Below are 27,833 nucleotides of genomic sequence, written 5' to 3' on the forward strand. Positions count from 1 at the left end.
CTGGGCCTTAAATTTGTCCCCAATAGAATGACTGATTTTACCAAAATGAAATTGGAGGCATTAGAGTTTTGCCGAAAAATTCGCCTGAATACTAATAAACATACGACCGTATGCTTAAATGCGCTTACGTTTGTACTTGTTATAGATAATACCCGTGAGGGAAAGCACGCCCGTATTTGAGCAAAAGGAAAGTCCATTACATTCAGAGTTTTGAATTGGTGAAGATGCGGTAAAGTAAGTCCGCTTGTTAATAGTGTGTTAAAGTGCTTCATGCATTTTGCCTGTTTGGATACATTGTTAAATGAGGACAACTGTTTTTTTTTCATTTGTAGAATAAAGAGTCTTCAAGGAACTCAGTCCTGCCCATACTCTACAGTAAAGGTACATATCTTTTTGGTGCTTCCCTCTGGGGGTGTAAGCCGAGAGTAGCAGTAGATATATTCAATACTTTGGTTCTTTCATTTCAGAAATTCATACTGGCAAAGTGTTAAGGGAGCCTCATAGGCAGTAACATAAACGAGTCCAGTGGCAGGAAAGCCGAAAACTCTTGGAGCAAATGAGCTGGAGCAGTCGCTCCATCGCTAGAAAACAGCTACTCACTAAGTTAGTTACATGTACAAGAGCGAGAGTTAGTTCGGGTTGACGCTGTTTTTGCATCATTTATTTATTTTGTTTTTTGTAGAATATCCGGTCCATTTATATGAAGCCCTGATGATAGTCCCAGTACTATTCGCCTGGGTCTTAAAACGCGTTGGCATTTTGGGAGGCATTCAGTTAATTCTGAATGCGGCGAGCGTTGAAGGAAATTATTGGATAAAGGATTGATATACTATTCAGACACTTTTTTGACGCTGGAGTTGGAATAACACATGTGGTTCATAACATTGGACATTTTCATATTTATGACTAAATTTTGTATATGATGTAAATTTTCCTAAGAATGTGTTTTGCATCAGATTATTCTATGAATTCATTTGCTGCTTTTGTCATGTTGCAAGCTGTTGCCAATAATTTTTTCACAGTGTCTCAGTCCATTTTTGTCTTTAAGTGTATGTTAATGTGAATTGTATATAAGTGTAAGTTCATGTGTGAATTTGATAAGTCTGTGTTTCTTTTTCAGTCCAAACAATTGTTTTGATCAATTTTTAAATGAATAAGAAAAAGGAATGGTCTAATAAAAATTCCATTCGGACAGATAAAATAGTTTACTGTTCGTCACTCCATGAGTAGTAGGAGTGTACGGTAGTACGGAGCCGGGTTCATTGTTTTGTGTTCTGAATTTTGAATAGCCCTACCTGGCCCCGGTCCGTTGGGCTTAACCCCTATAGGTTTTTACTTTTAGAAAGTGGACATTTCTCTATGCTTATGACTCTTTGTGTCTGACAGCCTGTCTCTAATACACTTATGGGTGACAGCTACACTTTGTGCATTGCCTCTAGACAGCCACAATACAGGAAGAGCTGGGTGTGACAGGAGATTCATCTGCATACTGGTTGCCTTCCTGGGCAGGAAGGGGGAGAGGTGGCTCACACTTACATCTGAATAGGTTGTGCCCTGCCCTAACACAAAGGGCTGATTTACACCCTATTGGTAGTCTGGAGTCAAGGCTGGGTTCAAAGGGATCCTTGTGCACTTCAGAGAACTCATTTGAAATCACACCCTACATCAAAGGCACTTTTGTTTATAAGTGCTATGACTGACCCTAGCAAATCAGTACACTACAGGACCTGGGAAGGACTTTGCTGCAGTAAAGGCTGCTGTGATGAAGGATTGCCACTCTGCTATGACTGACTGTTCTGAGGAACTGCTTCTCTGCTTTGCTGAACTGCCCTGCTGCCTACTGATCTCTGCCCTTCAGAGGTCAAGAACTGAACCCAGAGTGATTCCAAGGGCTTACTGGCTTGCCTCCTGTTTTCTGAAGTCTCAGGGACATAAAAGACTTCCTACAATTCTGCTGGAGCTGCTGGACTCTGCCTTTTGTGAGTCCTACCCTTGCCTGATGTGCCCAGAAGTAGGTTCTGCAGCTGCTTTCACCATCTACCTCTCCTGAGCCCTTTAAATTAAGCCTTTGGGTTCTTTGCAATAGAGAACGGACCCGTTCGCTCAAGAACCGAGTCACTCGCATGAAGGATCAGCGCGAGAGGGCACCACTTCGTCTCTTTGCACAGCAGCATCACCGCCCAAGAGGCCCCCGCCTGTTTGTCCATAACACGCGGTGGCTCTTCGCTCACCACGGACAATCACTGCACTCCTGGCAAACCTCTTCATCGTGAACGAGGCTCTTCGCTCAGCTTGAGAAGGTAAAACTTCAGCTGGACCTGTTTGGAACTGTATTTGACCTGGCTCCATCATGGTCGGCTTGACTTTTCAGATTTACCCAGGTCTAGCGCAACCTCAAGTAACCTTTTAGCCCTATTGACATCTAAACTCTGTTTTGACATTTATTATTTAAAATGTCATATCTCAACTTCTAATGATTGGATTTTTGTCATTTCAGCCTTGTTTTACTCAGATAAATAGTCTCTATTTTTCTAAAATAATGTTGGTGTTTTCATTGAGATGCTGTATCTTAAGTGTTGCACAAATACTTTACACATTGCCTCTTAAATTAAGACTGACTGCTCTGTGCCAAGCTACCAGAGAGTGAGCACAGGCTAATTTAGGGTGTGTATCTGACTTACCCTGACTAGGGTGGTTGTCCCTACTTGGACAGGTTACAAACCTCTGCCAAATAAAGACCCCATTTCTAACACTGTGCCTCTACGTCTCCCAAATGGCCTGATGCTCTTCCTTTGGTTCTAATGAGTAGCCGAAGTACCCCCTGTAAGCGAACAGCATTGTCTCCTCACGAGGTGCTGATGGGGAGAGCCATGCAAATTCCATCTGTTCCTACAGCTGCTCTTGTAAATATCACAGATGGTTTTCAGGTACTGCAAGGGATTATGTGATATGGTGCTTTCTATCTCTCATCAGGTTGATGCTGCTATTCCAGCTGTACGAGAATCTTCAGGACATGATAGAACTCGAGTGAGTGGATTCATGTAAAGAAGCACATCTGCAAATCTTGCTTGGAGGAGCGCTGGAGAGGCCATTAGTGGGTGATCCTGCTCACCAACACTGCAGTCAAGTGTGCTGGTCTGCTGAACTAGATACATGCCTCCCACACCAAAAGAGCAAGACAAGAAGAGAAAGAAGTGGATCCAACATCCACTAACTCCTCAAGTCACCCCAAGTTTGAAGTGTCAGAGGCTTCTGAAGAAAAGTAAGACCAGTCCAAGGATCCACAGTCTTCATCAGACGAGCGTCATCCACGACGAGAGCCAGACGAAGGCGCTGTTTTTTCAGTGATCACTGTGATAGCACCCATTGGATTGAGAATACGCATTCGCTGGGACAATGAAAATTCATGGAAAGCTGAAACTAACTTCTGCAGCTAAAGTTGCAAGAGTCAGAGGGTAGCGTGGCACAAGGAAGTTTCACTTCTAAGAGTGATTCAGCCTCATCAGAACCAGAAAGATCAAGCACCTCGAAGGATCGCGGCCCAACTGAGAAAGGCTGGCCAAGAGCTATACCCACCAGAAAGATACCATTGATAGATAAGAAAAGAACAGAGCCAATTAGGGAAGATAGTGAGTTAGAGGAGCAGAACAGAATGATCAGCAAGACTTAGATGAAAGCCTGGACCTGACCAGTACCAAGTGACCCAAAAGGGAAAGAAAGATCAACCTTAAGTATTCCGGCCCAGATTGTACATACCTTGCATAAATCAATGAATCAATAATCTTTATTTGGTTCCTTTCACAAAAACCATAAAAGCACACACATGAAATACAGATAAAAACAAACATCAGATAAAACACGTACCAGATGAGATAGTGTCCAAAAATGTGTATTAAAGACAAAATACAGAAAGCACGAGTCTCACACCAGCAACTAGATCGTTAAAATGACTACTTTAAAAACAACTTATCACATCAGATATAAAGAAATGGTGGAGAAATGCCAAAGTGGTTTACACAAAATACACCACTATGAACCACAAAATAATAAAGGACCTTATTTATTATTAGTGGAGTATGCAAAACATGATAAAGTGCGTAGTGACCTCGATTGACTGGTTATTGCAACTACATTGACAATAGATAAAACCAAGAAAACTGCCATAAAAGATTGCCAATAAGTGATATGTAAAAAACGCACAAGTTAATCACAACTAGATCTAAGCTTAACTGCAGATTTAAAAAAACTAAGTAAATTAAATTTGAATCTGATGATTGTCTGACTGACATTGACAAACCTCCCTGAGACCAAGACAAGCCATACATAGAGCACATCCAGGTAGATTATTGACAAATGCTGAAAGGACAGTCCCGATAGTTAGGGTAGTGGTCAGAGGATGGTAGCTACCTGAAGGCCTCCAGCTGATGCAGATTAAAACTCCCTGTAGCTTTCAAGATAGGGTAGTGACAATAGGGTAGAACCGAGAAGACAATCTACCATCATCTAATATTGTGAGATTTCCATTATCTGCTATAGGTTAAAATGGCACAGCAGCACTGCATAAGTTTGCTTGTAAGTTTGGCAGTAGCCATTTCTGTTTAAATGTTTGGATGTTTATTTGTTGGGTGTGGATATCCCTCATGCCCTAATGAACTCTACCTTTAAATCTGTAGTCAAAACACCCACATACGAGAGTAAGGTCTTACATGTCCCACAGCATGAGAGTGTGTGCAGTTATAATGTGTATTATCAAATGTTATCTGAATATGTGAAATTTATGGGAGCAGAAAATTGCTATGTGTGCTCTTACTTCCAGTTTCCGTGGCAGAGAGAGCAGCCTATTTTCATATACCTATGTCATACTCCTTTTCTTGCTCTGGGTTCCTAAATCTCTTTTACCAATAGGATTCCATTAAGCTGTTGTAACACCAATTTTTATAATCCATCAGAAGATGTGCCAATTGTGAGTGGTGGAAATCTGTATTTGTGGTTGATTAAACATGTTTATCCTTCTTACAAAGTGTTTAAGTCAAGGGAACAGCGTGGGTATATGATTAGTATATGACGAAATTCTTTACCCCATAACTAACATGAGCGCTGCTAATCAAAGTATGCATGATTTCACCTGCACAATTAGAAAAGATTGAAGGATGTTTATAGATTAACTGAACAAGAGGATAAGAAGAGATGTAGAGAAAGGGGAAAGGAAGATGAATGCAGAACATTTGATTGGGAAAGGTAAGGAGACCTTAAAGGAACCACCCCCAAGATTGAGCATTGATGTCACCAAGAAGGGATATTTATGTATAGTAGGGCAATCAGACGGAAATGAGAATGTTTAGAAATTGGAATGGAGCAAATTTGAGCACAATTACTAAGTCAAGGGAAAAACCTTTTCGGAATAAGTGGTAATTATAAAAGGAATCTATTAGGCATGCAGTAAAGAAGCTTTTTTCCAACTGCCACATAATTGGGTAAGCAGTTGTTTTGCAGCTCTAGTTTTCCCTAGGATCTATCACACTAACACGTTAGATTTTCCTCTCGAGCAATACATTAGGTGAAGCAAGCCTAGTTTTAAACAGATCCTTAGTGATATCTTTGGAGCACTCATACCTTCTATAGGAATGGTATTAAATGATGCAAAGATTACAAAGAGGTCCCCAATGGCAGATCTGCTTGCTATAAACCTGGTGGGAGCGCTAACAGTAATCAATAAAGAACTGCTTGCAATAAGATCTATAATATTCAAAATGGTCTTGCGTTGGATTTATTCCTCGTGAAGGAAGGCAGAGTTTGCAAAGTCATTCACGCTCTGGAATGCTGTGCTTACATACTGTGCATAGATAAGCAGCGTGAGAGCTATATTACTAAAAACACAAACATAATGCATGAACTAACTGAGCTGGAAGAGTCCTGAGCCCGAGAGGAATTAGGATCTATATTTGGATCTAGGGGAAGAAGGTTTGGTAAGATAGTAGAGTGGCTTTATAGTATAGGTGGAGGAATTCTAAAGTTGGTTTTAACCCCTCACAAGTTATACTAATCCGCATTGCATGTGTGCTTATTTTCCTAAACTTTTGCAAGAGACTTTCATCAAACAAAGGTATGAATTGTGTATAAAGAAGCCATCAACAATGAGAGGGAGGAAATGAAAGAGATTTAACGTAAAGGTAGAATAAAAGCAAAGCGATCTCTATGATACCTTGAAAGGATTTGGGAGATTCCAAGAAGAAAATACCAAAGTCATCTTAAATCGATCTCACAATACACCACATGACGACTAATACTGTTGTTTCTTGTTCTAATCAAAGAATTGTGAACTTTACAATAATAAACAGAGTGTTCCCAGAGACCTTTCCTGCACTGTACCTAACCAAGGACATCACAACTGTCTCAGGCTATCATTGCACAATATATCACCTAGTATGCTCGAATAAACTGTGCGAACGACTGAAATGCAATGTAATACTACCATGAAAGAATCCCCGTATGTATAGTGCTGTAAAATGTTTCTTGTTGCTTGTTCCTCAGAGGGGCACATTCTGAGAACCGTGTACTTGTGTAGAATGTATGGAAGTCTTTGTCCAAAGTCCTATAAAAAGACGTGTATTCCCCTGTACACTGGAACTCTTTATTCCCCATCTTTAGAAGACACATCTATGCCGGATGTCATATAGAACTGTATGTACAGAGTTCTTTGTACCTAAGATTTGCTAGCTTTACTGCTAACATTTTGATGGCATGTTTTATGTACTTTGGCTATAAATTGCTTATATAAAATTTCAAACTATATCTGGTGTTTGTCATTCTTGAAGAATGTCTCAGTATTGATTATCGAACTTGATCATAATTGTATTAATGACTGGTCCAATCGGGGAGCACCAAAGTCCGTTTTGGGACTATGCCGCTCCCGGTCCTAGTCACTGGTGCATTTTTAGTATGAACATTGAAGACAAATTAGAGCGCTGACAGATCCTGCGACAAGTTTCTTGACCCTGCAGCTGTGTTTTTCATAGAGCACGGGTGCAAAGGGAAAGGATTACCTCCTTTGGATGGGGTCATGTCCACATGTAAATGAGTGAACACTGCTTTGTTATTGTCCGGCCTACCTTTTGTGCCTAGTTTGATTCGTATTACAGAATTGGTCACGTCATGAGCAGCCGCGGCCCCTTCTGTAATGCCAAATTGCCTGGGGAGACAAAAGAATCAGCATAAATGCTCTTGCAAACCCAGGTACTCTGTATAATAAGGCCCCAGGAAAATAGCAGTAACATCAGTGATCAAATGAAAACACTAGTGGTGTTAAGAATGGACTTTTTTGCATCGAAATATAGTGTTTTAACAACTTTTCCCTTTATGCAGGACTGGACTGGCCATTCTGCCCCACTGGCATTTAATCAGTGGACGACAGGATAAGGGGTTGCTTTCAGAGAACGATGGACTTCTATTGCTCATCCTACTAACAGCCTTCTGCAATGTTGGGCTGGTTTCAGTATAACTGCCAGGGCAAATTTTATTTTCCAGTCTGGTCCTGACACTGGGGCGCCGATGGTAACTGCACCTCAGAATTAAATGATGTCCTACGTGACTAATTAATTTAAAGTCAGCCCATAGACGCTAGACGTAGGGGTGTGGGTGTACTACAGCACCCCCAAATTAACCATGCTGGATTTAAGAAGGTAAATGAGCAATAAAGAGGCCTTCACATTTGTTGTGTTCAAAGGTCAAATGGAAGGCTATGTTTTCTGATACATTTCTGATTATTCTTTTAACAAGGAGAATGGTGTTTTCTGACTCTGACGTCAAAGTTAAGGATATTAAGTAAATTTTGTGAAAGTCTTACTGGGGTACTGGTGTTTGAAAGGAAAAGCAATTGAATGTCAATTTCATTCTAACACAGCAACATTTAAATACCTTTAAATTATTTGTCCAAATATTTGAAAATATATCACCCATTACGAAAGCACACATAAAGCACATTTTTTGTAATTGTGATGGAAACAAAGGACATAGAAAATATAACATTAAAATAAATCAAGATACTTTTTTTGGTGATGCACAAATAATAAATATTTGTCAAAACCCGATTTCTAAACATTATTTTATGAGCAATGCTGTATGTCTACGCAAATTTAGTGGTCAATTCAATAGAGGATGTGCTTTCTGTAAAAGTACACTAACACAGCATGCTTTAGTAATATATGTGCGACAGTGCTCCAAAATGAGAAACAGCCATTACAACACGGCTGTTACCCATGCATAGCCTTTACGACACGGTTGTTACAACATGTGTACTGTTACCACGCATAGCCTTTACCACGTGTGATTTTACAACGCATATGCCTTTACCACACGTCATTACAACAAATTATGTTGTAAAGGTATGAATGGTAAGGGCATATGTGTGGTACTGGTGGTATGGGCACATGCGTGGTATCAGTGGTATGTGGTATCAGTGGTATGTGTGGCAATCGGTATCGTTAGAGGACCGAAGAGACCCTTCCGCTTCCTCTTTGAATCAAAAACGACCTGCGTCGTGAGTTAGCCTTGAAGGGCAATTGCACAGGAGGGCGAAGGGCGGCTTTGGGCTGGGGGTGGGTGTTTTTTAAGAGCTGGGGGCTGGAAGGGGGGGTTCACTGGGGGCCTGTTTTAGGGCTCTGGACTGGGATCAGCTTTTCTTTTTAAAGACAGGGAGCAGGGGGTTGTGCTATGGGTCCAGTTTTAGGGCTCAGTGCTGGGGCCTGGCTTTTTAAAATAGCTGGGGTCCGGGCAGAGGGGGGATGTGTGTGCCAGGGTCTAGTTTTGGGGCTCAGGGCTAGGGGGGGATTTTTTTTCTAAAAAACGCTGGGAGCCAGGCAGGTTGCGCCAGGGTCTAGTTTTAGGGGTCAGGGCTGAGGCTGAGTTTTTTAAAAAGATCCTGGGCCAGGAGGGGTTGCACCGGGGGCTGGTTTTATGGCTCATGGCTGGGATCAGGGAAAACCTTTACCACACATATGTCTTTAATACTCATGCTGTTACAATTAAATTAGTTGTAGAGACATGCGTGGTAAAGACATAATCATTGTAAAAATATGCGTGGCATAGGTTATGCGTGATAATGAAATACACATTGTAATAGTCACATTGTAATGGCATGCATTACAACGGAATGCGTTATTCCATCATACATCCCTCCAAAATGCACTACGAGCTACAGCCTACACCCTTACCACTTCCATGCTGAATGGACGTGGATCGTTTGCTACACTTGTTCTTTGAGTGACACTTTGATTTTTCACAATCAGTATGACTTCAGTGATGTAGCATTAACTGCAGCACCCCAACTCGGAAAATTGTTCCTGCACCACTGACTCAACTTGGACTTAATAACAGTGTTTAAAATAAACATTCATGAATAACAAACTGAAGCATGTTAGAATTTCAGCATTTATACTAACTGTGATTTCTAAATGATACTTAGGCAGGCTAGTGTCTGCCATCTTTTAAGAAAATTCTTCACTGCTCACCAACAAAGCCGGCTATGGAGAAAACCCACAGCAGCAGTTAGAGTGGCGAACGCAAATTTTGGCCTGTTGCAGTTGTCCACACCAAGGCGGAACCTTTTTCTCTTAACCAAACTCTTATCTGCATGGGCGTTTCCTTTCGAGGACTGACGTGGTTTACATGGCAGACCTAGCTACAAAAAATGCTCACCATTTTTGCTTCCGCAGCATTCCATGGAGAGGTGTTTCCCTTCAGTGGAGCATCGTTGGCTGCCACTGGAAAACCTACCACCACCACACTCCAAATGAGGTGAGTTATGAGAGAGGTGGCCAGAGAGGAGAGCTATCAATTTTCACATGAGCTACATGTGGACTTAGTTGAATGACTGATACAAAGCATTGCAACTCTTCATGGTCGGCTTCTAAAAAGAATTTTTTATTTAAAAATATTTTGTTTATATTCACTTCTCTTCAGCCACGTTTGTAGGGTTTTATTCATTTCATACTTATTATTTAAAGCATAGGGTACGCATGTAATGGAGAGTAAGCTGTAGATGAGTCCAGTGGAATCAATGCTCATATACCAAGGTTCCTTCCTTTCTTGTTGCATGGGTTACCAATGACCTCATCAGTTACACACAATGGGTAAACTAGGGAGAGAATATTTTAGAGCAAATACAGTTTTAACTTGATGCTTTTCTCCAATTCATTCATTTGAGAAGAAAAAGACATATCAATATCAAACAGGACTCACAGTATTTTTGCCTTTAAGGCTTTATGCAGAGGAACACCCAGATTCTGTCTTTTTGAAGGGGGCACATTTCTTGTCTGTTTCACCAACTATGAGGATCTCAATCTTTGATCCATTCAAACAAAGGGAATTTTTGAGCATCCAATGGTACATGTGGTTAAGGTATATTGGTATTTTATTCCTAACTTTCTGGGATTCATCCAGTCAAATGTACATCTGGGTGTATTTGGCATACATCTCGAAATCTAAGATCTGTTGTACAAGCTGAATAGTAATTGATGGAAATTCTGAGCCTTGCTTTACTCAATTGGGCACTTTATGTGGTGATGTTGCAGCAGAACTAATTTGGACTGCTTGGTTGCAATTTTGACTGAAAGCAATCTAAAGCCTTTAGGGCAATGCATGCCTGATCTGGGAGTCTCTTCAAGGATATGCTGTAATCAATTAGGTTATATGTTGCTGAAAGGTCAAGCAGTATCAGAACCTGAAACAAAGCAATCCCTTGTGGAGGTACAAAAGTTATATGATAGTATGGAATCCACTTCAAATGGGACACAAGATTGAGAACAAAAAAATATAGACAGGTAGGTAAGTCTAGATTTCCTATACCTAACTCCATCCACATTTATATATACATATACCATAAAGGGATGTAGATCTGGAGTTAGAAATTGTAAATCTAAAGTTCCCTATATGTGTTTACATTTTGATATTCTGTCCTTAATATTCTTGTACCACAATATTCTGGGGTTGATATATTCAGTAATACAATTAGCAGTAAAGAAACTTTATTATTCACCTGGTTAAATGAACAATATGCACAGTTTGTCCCCTAGTCCTGTAAACAGTAGTGAAACTTCACTATTTACACGGCTGCTATCTAAACAGCTGAAATTATGTATTACTATGGCTAGCATAGATTTCTACTTATCACCAGGTAGAGAACTGCATACAAGGAGTGAACACAACTAGCAACTATCTCCTTATGTAAGTTAGTGCCACAACTGGCTTAAATGCAGTTTGCACACAAACAACACTAACTCATATGCCTGAAGGTCCCATAGCTGTCAAAGACAGGATTTGAATATTTCCAAATGAAGTTAAAAGATATGGGATAGAACTCCACTCAATTATTAAGGTCCAAAATACAGAAACTTAGGAGGCCCGTTTTGGGGCTGTCACATACTCCACAAATGCTCCTCCTTGTTTATCTGAAAAGGTGGCTAATTATAAATATGATTCTTCACAATAATTTGTTTTCTACAGCTATTTTCTCGCTCTTACCAACAAAGTCATGGTCTGCATTGAGTTTTCATGCAGCAAATCAGTGAACTCTGGATTTAGTAATTCTAGTTCAGTTCAATGAACCAAATCAGACTAAAACACTTGAAAACAATCATTTGCAAAAGCAACTGCTAGAACTGGAAAAGTTGTATCCCACTGGCATGGTGCCGTCGTACATTTAGGATGCGCCTTTCAAAACAAAAAAAATTGCATAGGGCACGTAGGTCCCTTATGCAAGTCACAAATGCAATAATTGAGAGGCTTCAATCCAATTTCATGACAGACGTAAAAAAAAGATATATCTTTAAAAAATATATCTACGTATCTAGCCAAATGTCTGTCAATATTTTTGTGATATGCCTTCATGACTATGCTCGGCAAGGAAATATTAGAAATGACAAAATGACTGCATGGTTGGTAATAACATCAACATTCAAGTCTAATTCCTTTAAATAAATGTACTGATGACAGTGAATCAAGGATACATCTGTGTAATCTGATTTCCAAATATGTAATTCCCTAAAGGCAGCATCTATGCATGATGATCAAAACTGGTGGGTATTGATATCCTTACAATAAATACTTTAGTGTAGCACTGATTTCACACTCCCAGCACTCAGACTACACTCGTCAAGTATAGCCAAGACACTTAGGGCCAGATGTAGGTAGAGAAATAGCGATCGCAAACGCAGAAATTCGTAGAATTTCCACGTTTCCTATTGCAATTCAGCCATGCGATATGTAGGTATAAAAATACCGAATTGCTAAATACAGAATCGGTAAAAAATAGGGAAAACAGATAGCAATTCGTTAAATAGCGATTATGCCACACCGACTCCCCATTTAGCGAATCGCAAAATAAGGAATCTCTAAACAAATCGCAAATCAATGTACCTAAAGTCGCTAATAGCGAATGTTAGAAAAATCGCTATTTAAGAGACGCAAATTAACACTGATTCAAAGCAGGTGGTAACCAGGTGCACAACATATAAACAGCCCCAAAATGCATCGGCGTGAACACAATGGCGGCCCGCTATGTCATTGCAAGGCGGATGCGAATGCAAGCAGCAGCACAGAGGATCTGGAGACGAGAGGAGCGCGTATACAGAGTGCGCATTACACTATTCCAACTCACACAAGCAGAAATCCATGAGAGGTACAGGCTTCACCCAAGCACCATCCTAGAGCTGATACGGGACCTGCACCCACTCCTGTAGCACCAGACACCAAGGGCACACGCAATACCTCCACATGTACAGGTCCTCTGTTGCCTGCACCTACTAGCATCCGGCAGTTACCAGGGGGTAATAGCTGTGGCTGGTGGTGTCTCCCAGAGCTGCTTGTCACGATTCTTCAACACATTCCTGGATGCAAAGAATGCACCACTACATCCGGTTCCCCAGCACACAGGCGGAACTGCATAAGACGAAAATGGACTTTTATCAGAAGCCCCAGTTCCCACATGTAATAGCGTGCATTGACGGGACACATATACCAACCTGCCCCCCCTCTGCTACTGAGTACATCTACAGAAACCGCAAATCAACACATTCAATCAACGTACAGGTCATATGTGATGCATCTCACATCATTACCGACATCGTCGCTAAATTTCCTGGGAGCACACATGATTCCTACATCTTCAGGAACAGTGGAATCTATACCCGTCTTGTAGGGGGTGAATTTGGAGAAGGATACCTGCTAGGTAAATTTGTGTGATACACCCTGATGTAAACCTTTGATGTATCAATTGCTGTCTGTGAATAACCTTACTTCCTTTAACACCTAGATGATAGCGCATATGCGGTGTGTGCATTCATCCTGACTCCATACCTCAACCCAACTACCCCAAGTGAAAGGAGATTTAATGTTGCCCATAAATCTACGCGGAATGTGGTGGAGCGTACATTCGGACTCCTGAAAATCAGGTTCCGCTGCCTCCACAAAAGTGGAGGTGCACGGCAGTACCGGCCTCTGATCTGCTGCAAAATAATAGCTACATGTGCCATGCTGCACAACCTGGCCACAAAGAAGGGAACACCTGTGGAACTCACTGAATCAGAGGATGAGGGTGAGGAATGTCCACAGCCACAGCACAGCGCTGCAGGTGTTGCAGCAACACCAGATGGGAGACACAGGCGGGCTGAGATCACACACAACTATTTCTGAGTAAGTAATGAGACAAAGCGAGTAACTGCAATTGTGCAACTGTGTTTTATTGACCTTCAGTCAGGCAATATGACAGCACACCGCCGCATCATGAAGGTGCATGGGAAATCCACTGCATAAAGGACCGCCTCTCAAGGTCACAGTCCTATGATTTGTTCCCCTTGCACCTACCGATTTTTAGACTAAACAAAATATTATTCAGTCACTGGACAGTAAAGATTTTCTCTCCACAATAAGAAGAAGCCATTTTTTTACTCATTAATTTACATTATCAATTAAATACATGGAATCTATAAAGTATGATATGTGCTAATGTTTTGGCATTTCTATAATGTTTTTTACGTTTATGTATGGACTCATATCTAAGGTTCTCGACTATGCCACAACATAGCCGTATGTATACATTCAATCTATGATGTATTTCTTTTGTATGTGGCTTTTGATTGACCTGTTTTTGACAACTTAACCAAATTAACAAGTACATATCGCATTACTGTTATGTGTTTCCTTCCCTCGCCTCTTTTGGATGGAATATTTCACTATGACTCATGTTTACTCTCTTTCTCCTCTTCTTTTCTTCTCTCCTTCTTTCATTTTTCTTTTGTCTTCTTTTTTCTTTTTCTTTTTTTGTCTCTTTTCTTTTTCCCTTTTTTTCTTTTTCTCTTTGTTCTCTCTCTGTATTTACCTGTTTTATCTTTCTAATTTGAATGATTGCTGAACTGTGCATTAATGTTTCTTGGCATTGTTGCAAATATGTACCTTATACATGCATGCTAACCCTGTGAATCATACATGATGGCTAAAATGCTTTTTGGTGTTGCGGTAAACATGTATATTATACATGCATGTGAACCCTGTAAATTACAACTGACGCAGCAGTCCTGAGGAAGCCCCAGGCTGAAAAGCAATTTTTGGGGCGAAACACGTGTTGCTGGCTTTACTGGAAATCTCTTGCTCTCTATTTTGTATTACGTCTTTGAATGACTCTGAAGAGAAAAGAGTCTTGATTATGAAATACAATGGATTCAATAAAAAGGACTAAAAAGATTATCAATACATCTACTTGCTCTGGCACTTTCTTCAGATTTACAATTAATTGGGAAGGGGTCTCCCATTGCCAAGGACAAGTAAACACCTAAAAAAAATCCTCATTTACATGCAGGAGTGCACAAAGATTCTGGATCCATCAACCCCATGCAGGCTATATGGTGCAGCAGAATATGGTGCAGCAGATTAATATTGCAAGACTGTTAACTTCTGTTTCTGTGTGGAGAGTGGCTATTGGCTTTCCAAATCCTCAAGCACTGGTCTCTTGCCTTAGTCATGTATGGAATCTGAGTATGTGTGGTTTGTTAATACTGGGTGAGTGGTGGGCTACATTAGATCCAGAGTGCACGCAGAACAAGCTGGTGGCCCTCCTTCAGCAGTTTGTCTTAGTTAATGGAGGACATGCTAGCCTGCACGTTCTGATTCCTAAATGCAACTCCATGAAACCATTTGTATTTGGTGGATGAGGAGAAAGCTGTCAACATATTCCCTTTGTCACATTAGTTTTCCTCCTGCTCTAGTTAACCCACTTATCCCCTACTTCCTAGGTTTCTATTAGTGTCCAAGGCAATGAGTACAGATGGAGAGATCAGTCCACTAGTCTGACTACTGATTATTGGGTTCGGAATCCAGGAAAAGTTGAAAAACAAAAGGAAGACACAGTTCTCCAAGATTGTACTAGCTTGTATTGCAAGATTTGTATAGAGCTTCTTGCCCCTGATAAGGTCCCAAAGCACTTTTGGGTCAACAGCTAAAAAGCAACCCTGCTTGTTGTAAATGATTGATATTGTGTGTGGGAAACAATGTCCATCCTGCAGAAGGGCTGGTAAAGTGCTCCAATCATGTCATAGCACATTTGTGGTTTTGCTTAAGCACTGAGTGAAGCAGAGAGAGTTAAGGGAGACAAAGTAGCATTTTCAGACATGTACCATCTTCTTGGTGGTTGTGCTTGGTTGGTAGGTTGTGGGTTTGTATTATGGCCTACTAGAAAAGTAGTTTGTATCACATTGGAAATTCCGAGCAAGGCTCCAGTAGTGTGACCTCAATCTTGAAGGAGCACTTATGCATGGAGCGTGACACGAAAGAGTAATGATAGATGAAGTCAAACTTGTGGATACATACTCTCATCCTCTAATCTCCGCTATATGTGGAAACAGCAAGGGTAATCCCTCAAAATGATAATTGTATCTACACCATGCAATAGTAATAATAAATTTCACCTTCTTTAGTACAATGACACTCTACAATGAGTACTTATTTAAACGCTTACCATGCAATCACCCACTTGCAGCTCGTCAATTCTGAGGTAAACAGCAGCATTAAAACCTTTGTGGATTCTTCCGTAAGGTGTGGACAGCATCATGGAATGCTTTTCAGCTAATGCAGCTTCGTGAATCCTGGCAATTGAGGACCAAACACAAGGAGATCATTTGGTGCTAGACGTTAAAAGATGAAGCATTAGGAAAACGAGATAAGAACATTTTGATCCGTATATATGCTCAACGGGGATCCAAACAGGTGCATTTCCAAGTGTCACAAAAACATCTATGCCAAGGAAACAAACCCATATCCATCGGTTTGACTGTACATCTATTTATTGCATCTTTGTAAAATGTTTACATCATGTTTTAGAAAACATGGGCTGATCCAAAAGATTCAATTAAAGAGCTTTTCAACACGGTGGTATAAAACGGCATTAAATAATGATTTCAGCAATCTCACACACTGCGCGATGAAACAGTAGAGGGCACTGACACGTGTTCTCAGGTAAAGGGATTTTGTAGAATACATTTCCATTGAGGGTATTCAGTCCCAGCTGCCTGCGTTTGGACAGAGTGTGCTCTCTGCTTTAGTCACGAATGATGCTGGATATCCATGTTTGGGAACCTTTGCATTTGAGCCACACTGAGATTTTTAGGTCTCGGCTAGCATCAGACGTGACTGTCTCCCCAGATCCCCGTTTTTTTTTTCAATAACACATATAGCAATATATGAACAATAACTCATAAATCAAGAGGCTTTCGGTCAGCCCTCTTCAGCTATTGCTTTGCTTGAGTCTCAATCACAGTTTGCATCAATCCATCATACAGCTTCTCGGTGGCTGGAGCACCAGTCATCTAGGGTGACATGATTTTACCTCATTAAGGGCCATATGTAGGTAGGGACACATTTACCACTTCATAAATACCGAATTTTACCGATTCGGTATTTATGAAGTTTTAAATGATATGTAGGTAATTGGTCGGTAAATATTACCGATTCGGAATAATTCGGTAATTACCGAATCGGTATTTACCGATTCGGTAATGAGGCATACCTTCCCATTGATGGGAAGGTGCCTCATTACCGAATTGGTAAATACCGATTCGGTAATGGGGGGAACACATGCAAGGGTGGCAGGGTGTCACATTGACACCCTGTTGCACCCCTGAAACGGCCATGTGTGCACATGTGGCACACATACATGCCCTAAGGGCATGTATGTCTGCCACATTGCACACTTCTAAGCGCTTTAAAACGCTTAAACACATCCATTCATTATTTACCACCAACTAATAGTTGGTGGTAAATACCGACTCCAAAACACACCCACACACTCCCCCTACATCTCATTTCTGTATTCGGAATTTACCGAATCGGTAAAATTACCGATTCGGTAATTTTACCGATTCGGTAAATTACCGAATGCAGAAATGAGCCCCCTACATCTCAAAAGCCAAAATACCGGTCGGTAACGGTATAATTACCGAAAATCGGCCGTTACCGACCGGTATTCGGCTACCTACATGAGGCCCTAAATCTAAATCCGCATCGGAAGAAGCAGCACCAACAGGTAAAGTAGTTCAGCATGAAAGGGAAAGCTGACACAGAAAGAAAACTGGCCAGGCAAAGCATGCTCTTTATGTATGTGTAAAGGGGGCTGCCATCAATTAAATACTTTGGGCCTCATGTAGGAAGCCAAATACCGGTCGGTAACGGCCGATTTTCGGTAATTATACCGTTACCGACCGGTATTTTGGCTTTTGGTATGTAGGGGGATCATTTTTGTATTCGGTAATTTACCGAATCGGTAAAATTACCGATTCGGTAATTTTACCGATTCGGTAAATTCCGAATACAAAAATGAGATGTAGGGGGAGTGTGTGGGTGTGTTCTGGAGTCGGTATTTACCACCAACTAATAGTTGGTGGTAAATGAAGAATGGATGTTGAAAAGCATTTTAAAGTGCTTAGAAGTGTGCAATGTGGCAGACATACATGCCCTTAGGGCATGTATGTGTGCCACATGTGCACACAGGGGTGCAACAGGGTGTCAATGTGACACCCTGCCACCCTTGCATGTGTTCCCCCCATTACCGAATCGGTATTTACCGATTCGGTAATGAGGCATACCTTCCCATCAATGGGAAGGTATGCCTCATTACCGAATCGGTAAATACCGATTCGGTAATTACCGACTTTTACCGAATCGGTAAATATTACCGACTCATTACCTACATATCATTTACCACTTCATAAATACCGAATCGGTAAAATTCGGTATTTATGAAGTGGTAAATGAGTCCCTACCTACATATGGCCCTTTGTGACTACTGTATATTTCAAAATATGTGTATGTAGCCTGTTAATTTCTAAAATGCAACTATCAAAAGAATGCCTTGTACTTTTCAAGTTCAAATATGATATTGGATTGCTGCGTCACATGTATATTTTTATATGTGTAGGCCCCGAAACAGATATATAGTTAGTAATTAAAATCCCCTCAAAACATTGTGCCATACCTTCTCTAGATTCCGATTCCCTGATTACAGTTCTTCTGTGTTGTGTACAATGTGCATTAAACAGACCACTCCAAAGGTAGATATCTGTAGTGGTCTAGTGTTTCCAGGTGACGTCAGCCACTGCTGGTGCAGCATGCACCTTGAGGCCGGGCGCAGCCTCAGGTATAAATAAATGGGCGTCCTGCCACTCGGGCGGAGTCCAGAAAGTAACTGCTTGTGTCTGTGATGTTTGTCCAGCTGCCGCACCACACACAACCTATCACCCTCACCAGACCGCTAGCACCACACTGGCGACGAGGAATCTATGTGGTCCCACGACCATTATAACAAATGGGGTGACCCAGTATGAGGTCAAAGGACCTGGGTATCGATTGGTAAAGAAAACAGTTGGTCCTGGACAAAAAACTATTTTGCTTGCAATTAATGCGACAAATTCGCCCAATTGTGGACAGTGCTAGGCTAGCCTAGGCTGCCAGAGACACTGACTCATGCGGATGGACTCCGCCTAGGATTCTGCCGAGAAACTTTTCAAACCGGTTCACAATCTAATTGGAGTGCTCACACCGAGCTTCTTCACAGCGGAGCCTCAGGGATTCACTCCCTTTGCAGCCCCAGTACAGTCTGACTGGGATCAACATTACTTCCTTTGCATTTCTTCCATTTTCGGATTACCCAACGCATGAGGGCATCGTACATGACACGAATAACATAGGTTCCCTTCCCCTGTCCTGAGGAAGACCCACAGCAGTGGTGTTCACTGACCATTTTGCATTAGGGTTGAAACGTCGACTCTTACCATTTGGGCCTGTATTCAACGTATACCCCCCCTTTCCAGCCCCAATCACAGATGAAGTTGCACTGTGTATCGTACTGAAGAATAATCTTTGAAACGTGTATTGCCATTTAATTTTGGGGCAGGCCTACTACAGCAGGGTTACTGGCCATATCAGGAATCATAGCCAGATCCCTCACATATCAGTAGTTTTGAAATTGCTCGCTTGTAAATAGTCTTGATGACATTCATCTTTCCTTTCTTTTGCACATGAGCGCCAACTTTCACTTCCATCTCCTTCCTTGGAAGTAACGTTTTGTACATTACAATGTATTTGTACATTACATGTTGGACACTATTCCCCTTTGTTTGTATATAACTTTCATTTAATGAATATGATTAAAAAACCATTGTTAAATGACTAAGTTGTTTCTTGGGTGCCTCTCCCATAAAAGAGTTATCATTGTGGAATGTGCTTGTGTCATACATACTCTTCCAATTTGATGATCTAATCACTGTCCACAATTGGGCGGATTTGTCACATTTATTGCAAGCAAAATCGTTTTTTGTCCTTGTTCCATGAGACTTGTGGCACCAGTGTGCACTATACAAAAATAATTTATGCCGTTCCTCTCGTGTAAAAGTATCTAGAAGAACAGAGTCAGGGAAGACAGGGAGTCTCACAAACCCGAAGAGTGGGGTCCATGTGGGAAATCCATATTCCGGATAGTAATGCCCTCACACACCCTTGCAGGTGTCATGCTTCATCATATGGGCTGCTCCTCGTCGGGTCGGCGGTGCAATACCCAACGGGCTCCCTATAATAGGGGCTCTTTGTCGGAGATCTTTTTATCCGAATGCCGTATGGTGAAGTGCGAGTATGGGGGCAGAATGGTGTAGAGTAGTGTAGTGGATTAAGATAGGGAAAGGAGTACCTGAAGTAAGCAAGTTTTATTCTGGGGGTCTCCTACCCTAATTAAAAGAAGAACAAAAACAAGGCACTAGCCCGAGAATAATGTTTCGTTGAGTGTGGTTCCTTGTTTTACTCAGTGTGGGTCAACATGTTTCTCGCTGTAGGATATCTATCCTTGCGATTCGTCAGGACCTAAACAATAACGATGTTCTACACCTCAAAATGTGTGGTGAAATTATCTAATCACGAAAAGAGTGTCAAAATGGTTAAAGTACCTGGATCTACCTATTGGAGGAGACAAAAAACATACAGATGTCAATCATGTTAAAGTGGTACAATAACCATCCGCACAGTCTAGCGGTGACTCTGACTTCTAATCAGGAAACTTGTGAAGTGAACGTCATAACTTTAGAGGTTTAAAAATGATAAAACAGCGAGTGGTGGTATTCCATAGTGAGCTATTGTGCCTATAAGCCCCTATAGAATGCAGTGATGCAGCAGAAACTCAGTCAGGTACTCACCCTAATCAGTAGAACCCCAGGCTTCAACAGTTACCGGTGGTTTTTGCGTAACGCCTGATGCCTAAAGATTTTAGGACTAAGCAGATACAAAATATATAATCAGTGAAGAGTAAAAAGTAAAAAGTAAGACAGTCTCTTTTAAACAGTAATTTTGATGTGGACAATGCTGAAGATTTACCTAAAAGGACATAGGTGGACATGAGCCAGTGGCAGGGCTACACCTTGTACAGGGGAAGGTAGGGCTGCAAAAACGGTTTGGTAAAATATGATTACAGAGCAGTGCTGTAAAGAACAACCGCTGTTTTTGTCTGGGCAAAATAAACAAAAAATACGAGAACAGAACCCTGGAAGGCGTGTTTGGTGCCAGAGAACTGCCTCGAAGGTAGGGCTGAAAAAGTGGTTTGGTAAATTATAATTAAAGACAGGTGCTGTGGAGCAACAGCCTCTATTTTTGTCTGGGCAAATGAAACGTAAAGTATGTTAACAGAACCCTGAAGGGCGTGTTAGGTGTGAGAACACTGCCTCGATGTATATAAGATGTATAGAAATCCTGGTCTAAACAGCGGGGTTGTGAAACGTTATTCAGTTGATGTCATCCAGCAGGCTGTAAGTCATGAGACACGGGGCCGCAAGGAGCGAGTTACCGTGTGGTATGAGTATTGCTATCCTCTAGAAGATGGTATGGGCGGGAAAGCAACTAGGGGCAAAAGAGGGATACTACGTCCTATAGGTTCTTACAGTGAATAAGCGATGTGCTCGGAAAATGACCTGCCCTGTTCACCGGGTCCCGGGAGGTAACGGTTAACTTCCTTCCCCAGGTTAAAGGCAATAGCACTGGTCACGTGTGGATAAGAGTAGGTGGAGCTAAGGCTTACGTAAAGTCCAGGAAGTGGGCTAATGTCGCGGCCATATTGGAATGGTGTTATTCAAAGAGGCGTGCAACCTGAAGTAAAGGTTGTCTCTCCATAGATATATGGCTGGAGATAGGTCAGGAACCAAGGGTGTTGGTTTATATGTAATTGCATGATTTAAACCAAAGAATATATTAAAATTGAGTAGGGTGATCGCTAGGGTTTGAAATCCCGAAACATGTAACTTAGGCTTAACAACCATCACAATTAAGGAGAAACCAAAAGCGTGTGTGTCGTTTGTAGTTTACATATTAAAAATCACGTGGGGGAAACGCTGGGGTCATGATTCCAAGTGTTATAATTAGGCATAGTAATCTTATCGGGCACTCGTAGTGGTGTGGAGTAATACAGGAGAGCGCACTAGGCACCAAGATACTAAGTTGGTGAACAAATGATGAAAACACGATGTGCAATATCCAAGAGACTACTCACATATCGTGGTAGAATAAGGTTAAAAAAGGGGGAGGTTTCTTGTAAATATTGATAACAATACTGTTGGTAGGGACAAAAAGGGTCATAGTCTTAACATAGGTTTGTGTCAGAAAAGTAAGTGACAAAAAGGGGTCATAGTCTTAACATTGGTTTGTGTCAGAAATGTAAGTGGATGTAAGCACTATCGAACAAAGAAGTGTTCTAGTATGTAACTCGTAAACACTCATAAAGCCACCTAGGTGTGGATGGAGCTCCAGGGAATGTTGTCGTTAAGACCTCTGTCATATGTGGACAACCGATGTATCCATCTTTGTTCTTTGGTGAACAGGTTGTTTTTCGTGGAATTCTGTGTAGTTTCCAGAATTACCCATTTAAGGGAGTCTGGAGAATGATCTTTTTCCAAAAAGTGTGCGCACATTTTTGTGTTGTTCCTGTGGCAGCGAAAGTTGCTGCGGTGCTCTGAGATGCGTAATCTAATGGGTCGAGTAGTCATGCCCACATAGTAGAGCTCACATGGGCAAATGAGTAAATAAATGCAATTAGCCGTGTTGCAGTTAGTGTGGTTTCTCATTTCCCAGACAAACGTACCATTCAATGTGATTGTCTTGTGTACAGAAGTGAAGACACAAGCCGCACATGAACCACAGGGGTAGTGACCGGTGACTTTTGGTAACTGCCAGAGTGTGGTCTGTTTGATGGTGGGTGGGAGTCTGGGCCTCGTCTTAATGAGCATATATCTTAGGTTTCTTGAGCGTTTAAATGCAAAGCGTGGTTGTGCTAGATCTAAAAACCCAGTATTAAGGATGCCCCAGTGTTTTTTCAGAACTTTGGTAAGTCTATTAGTATTAGGTGTGAAGGTTGTGACGCAAGTGAGCGTCTCTGTCTCAGACACATTCTCGACTTTGGGTTCCAAAAGGGCATCTCTGTTATTATTGCGTGCTCGTTTTTTTGCAAATGCAATACTCTTTGGTGGGTAGTTTCTAGCTGCCAAGTTCATAGCAAGGGTCTCAGACTCAAGTTTGAAATCATTCACTCTGCTGCAATTCCTTCTTATCCTCAGGAATTGTCCAAAGGGTAAGTTTTCTTTGAGTGATTTTGGATGATGACTGTTGAAGTGTAAGAGGCTATTGCGATCGGTGCTTTTCCTATACATGGTAGTGACCAAGTGACCAGCTTCGATTTTGATACTGAGGTCTACGCAGGCAGTCGTTCCTCTAGGGGGCCTCACTTAAAGAACACAGCCTATGTGCCTCCTTCACCGCAAGGAGGGTGAAAGTTTGATACTGTGATCCACCGCACCACCTCGCAGCTGGCCCGATGTGCGGTGGGAAGACGAGCTGCAGAGGATGATAGACTATTACCTGCTAAGGAGAAGCAGCCATGCCACGTGCCATGTGCAGGGCACACACGCATCCTGCATAGACAAAACAGCTCCTCAAAGGCGAGGGCCCTGGAACGTGCATCGCGCTACAAGTGTACGCACCTAGCACTGCCTGCATCTCACCTCGCAGCATTCAACAAATACCCCAGAACTCGGCACACTGTGAGACTTTAGAAAAAAGAATACCTGTTATAGCACAAGCCATACAAGACTTTCATGTCACAAAACTCCTCCAAGCCAGGACACTCTGCAGCCACATCTGTCAATGGAGCTGGGCCTAAGCCACCCACCGCACATGTAGCAGAAACACACATATACCTCACATTTAGCACCCTGCTGCCTTTTAGTGAGCCCTTAGGTTGCTGCACCCACCGCAGTGAGCTAGAAGATGTCGCTTAGCCTGTTTACCAACTATTTTAGTGCCACACCAGAGACAGACCCTGTTGTAAAGCGATCCCTGCTGCTGCACTATGCCAGGGAAGAAGAGCTCAAACTATTAGAAAACTTGCCAAACACCGGTGAGGAGGACAACTATGATGCCACATTTGCTGCGGTCTACATGCATTTTGACCCCCAGATCAACTCCGACTTTGAAAGATTGAAGCTCTGGCAAGACCGCCAGCGAGATGACAAATTCATCGGTGGGTTTAACGTTCAATTTCTCAAGATGAAAAGCACTTGTACACAAGATGTCTTCCCCAGAAATTGGTACCCACGCAAGTCATCCAATGCAGCAATTCAGGTGTGATATGACTCTTCATCCTGAGAGAGCCTGAAATTGACACTGGAAGATAGGCTCATGTGCAAGTGAGCTCACCAGCTGTCCCACAGTTGAGCAAAGCGAATGTAAGAAGCACTGGCAGAAGTTGCTATTTCACCGACCCCTGTATAAATAGCCTGTGTGAAGACCAAATCCATGGACCAGGTGCGAAAGGCATGACCTGTCATGACATCAACTAGGCCAAACCCACAAACACCCATGTGCGATTATTGTGGGCAGGAATCACACTCTCAGTACCAATGCCTAGCACAAGGCAAGGTGTGGCAAGAACAACCATTTTGCACAAGTCTGTCACAGTGGGCATAGAGTTGGTTGGGGTGGAACCTTCACAACATTTTTCACCCGTGTTAGAGCACCCAAGGTGGAGGACATAAGTGAATTCTGCCAACAACCGACGATCACATCAGCACATTACACCAAGGTGGCCTCAGGCTAATTGAGATGTTGAGACGTTTCTCCGCATCATGACAAAAGTGCTCAGAATCAGTGTGGATCAAAACGAAGAGCCAGAGTTGGCTCTCGCCAACTTCTAAAGGCATAATGTAACGCACTCCATCATGTCACACGATGCACTTTTGCAGCACTCATATTCAGGACGAAACTCCGCTGCATATTTCCGACAATACTTACATGGAAACTGCAGAAGCTAATACTATAAGAAAGCTAGCGGAGAAGAGCGCTAAACAACCAGTGGGACACCATGTCCTGACAGTCCAGAGACAGCATGATTCATGGGAGCGATAGGGTGATTCTAATGGACAGGCAACCAGGCTGGAAGTTCTGAACCCCATATGAGAAAGGCATATGGATAGTGACCAAATGGAAAGGAACTGTGTTCATCCTAACAAAGGGAATGGAGGTGGTAACCAGAAATATCTCTTTGTTCAAGAAGACCCACTCACAAACTGCAGCAAAACCTCTATACAGGAACCTGAGGAGTGGGTGCGAGAAGAAGAAGTATACACATCAGTAACAACCCCCTGTCCAGAACCAGAGGAAATTCAGCCAGCTCATCACACGGAAAATACCAGAGAGCCCAACCCCAGAGAGCCACCACGGAGACACTCGTCTGAACGCCCGCGCAGAATCAACCAACACTACCTATTGTGCCCTCCCACCCCAGCATATGGATGAAGGACTTTGTCAGCTTTCCTGATCGTGCAGAACACTGAAAGCAAAGTCTTTGTAAGGTGGAGAGGAAGGAAGTGGTCTAGTGTTTTCTGGTGACGTCAGCCAGTGCTGAATCAGCATGCACCCTGCTGCTGGGGGGGGCCTCAGGTACAATTAAATGGACATCCTGCCACTCGAGACTGAGTCCAAAAAGAAATTGCTGGTGCCCATATCATTTTCCAGTTCCCGCACCCCACGCATCCTATCACCCTCGTCGACCCGCTAGCACCACAATATCAACACACCTAACCATGTCTACTCTCACTCTTTTCTCCTACACCCATACCTATGTGCAGGTACATGTTTGATGTGATATGGTATAAACAGTTTCTGCCATACAAGCATGATACTAAGGCAATTCCCTCTTATGCCACACTGCACTTGTATAATTTCTAGCCATCTATGCACTAGCATCTAATGCTTAAACATCCTATATCATGCTTTTTGGATTAAAAAAACACATGACAAGAAAACAACACTACTATGGTCTTTATAAACCAAATGTCAGAGGCACATGTCGGAGGCAGACCAAGAGGACGATGAGGAAGTATTCCTCATATCATTTACCATAAACATAACAAAGCTCCACAGACCACAGCCGGCATGCTGTATAGAGATTAACGCAAAAGAAACAATTGATGGACGTAATGCTGGACAATGCAAGCATTCACCCCCAGACGCAAGGATCTGGGTTAAATCCATCATTATTTTGCTCACCACACCACCCCAGTTTAGACCCAACCATATGCAAACCCTGTTTGTCACGTTTCCGTCCACAGTCCAGTACTCCTCAGGATTCGAGCGATGCTATAGGGTATCCACCTCCTGACATCCCCAACTCCTGCACTAATGGCACGGAGAATTTAGGGCGATCAAGCGAGGGAAGGGAAGGAAGGGAACAGCGGGGAGTAGAACCTGTAAAGAAAAAGACACTATACAAACAAAACATTGAAGCACATCATGCTACTCTCATGAATTCTCACAATATCCTTAGACCCGTCTATGGGCTATCCATCCTGAATGGTACTCTGTCCTCCACAATATTCCTTCATAAGCGTACAGACAAAGAATTCATGAATATACCCAGACACAGAACATTCATACATGGCATGAGAACATAGCACTGGCATGAAGGCGCTCCCTCACCCTTATCTTTCGTACTCTTTGATAAGTGTATTGTGCTGAGACCGAAGGAATTCCCTACTATCGTAAGGACCAAATCTGAGGGTCTGATAGAGTTCTAGCAGTGTCCCTATTTCCTCATTTTTTACGGGAGTCTCTAATCCGTGGTGTATACCGCTCTTTGTATTTAACTTTCCGTCAACAGAATCAAACACGCAGTTCAACACCCCCCACAATAGCGGGATCCAGGCGTGAAGCGTTTCAGGCGGGGTCACTGCCCCCTTTGACAGCTCACAGCGCTCTAGTATCGGAATCCGCTGCTGAACTATGCATTCACAGAAATACCAAGGTAATATGCTCCAAAAACTCGGAGCCTAGGGCTTAGGTTCTAAGACTGTCCTCCCCCGTCAGGGAGGGCGGTGCACTTAACTGTCAAGCAACAAGGAAGTCCTCCGGGTAGTTTCTCGGCCTTTAGGAGAAAGCCAGCCTGCCGGTCGCCTTGAAGCTTAACGGACCCGTTGCCTCGAGCTGCGATGGGACCGACGGATCCAGTTCTCCTCTTGGCTATGGAACGCCAGTGCTGGGACGCTTCCACATCAGGCTCGACGACGGACTTGCTTCCGGGAATTACGCACAGCGTCACAGGTGCGTCTCGTCGTTTTTGTAATCGAGACTCCTCCCCCTCTGAGCCTCGGGCATGCTGGGGGTTGTAGGCAATGCAGGCGCGCGGTACCTGTTTCCTGACAGTAGGTCCCCCTGCCCAGCGCCTCCTAGAACCCAGTTTGTCAGGGTGCCGGCGATAGAAGGCACGAACCCTGGCCGGGGCGTGCACATTCCTACAGGTCTCCCACGAATCCTCTTCCGCCGTGTATCCCTTCCACGAGACCAGGAACCAAAGGTTACCACCCCTGTATTTGGAGTCTACTATGCACCGTACCTCGTACTCCTGTCCCTCTTCCGCTGATACAGCCGGAGGAGGTCTCTTTAATCCCCCCTTGGCCGGCTTCAAGAGACTGCAGTGGAAGACGGGGTGTATGCAAAGAGAGCCTGGAAGCCGTAGTTTGTAGGCCACGGGATTGATCCTCTTCACCACTCGGTAGGGGCCTATATATCGGGGAGGGAACACGCTCCGTAGTTTGAAGCGTATATTCTTTGTGGACAACCACACCTTGTCCCCTTCCTGGTACTGTGGCCCCTCTACACAACGTCTATCTGCCCATCTTTTGTATGTCAGTTTCGCGTTTATCAAGTGCTTCCTCACTTGAGCGTGTCCTTCGCGTAACAACCGCATTCGGGCTTGAACTGAAGGTTGATTG

The 27,833-nt window shown here is 42.7% G+C and overlaps 1 protein-coding gene across 1 annotated transcript in view; it reads right to left on the reverse strand.

Moving 5' to 3' along the window:
* Window positions 1–27,833, reverse strand: part of LOC146858189 (cyclic nucleotide-binding domain-containing protein 2-like) — a 397,706-nt gene that overhangs the window by 66,932 nt on the left and 302,941 nt on the right. The window contains exon 7 of the mRNA XM_085648957.1: window positions 16,004–16,130. Within this exon, the coding sequence (XP_085505083.1) occupies window positions 16,004–16,130 (127 nt within the window). The remainder of the gene's footprint in view (window positions 1–16,003; window positions 16,131–27,833) is intronic.

Source organism: Triturus cristatus, chromosome 3_2 (assembly GCF_964204655.1).
Source record: "Triturus cristatus chromosome 3_2, aTriCri1.1, whole genome shotgun sequence".
Taxonomy (NCBI): domain Eukaryota; kingdom Metazoa; phylum Chordata; class Amphibia; order Caudata; family Salamandridae; genus Triturus; species Triturus cristatus.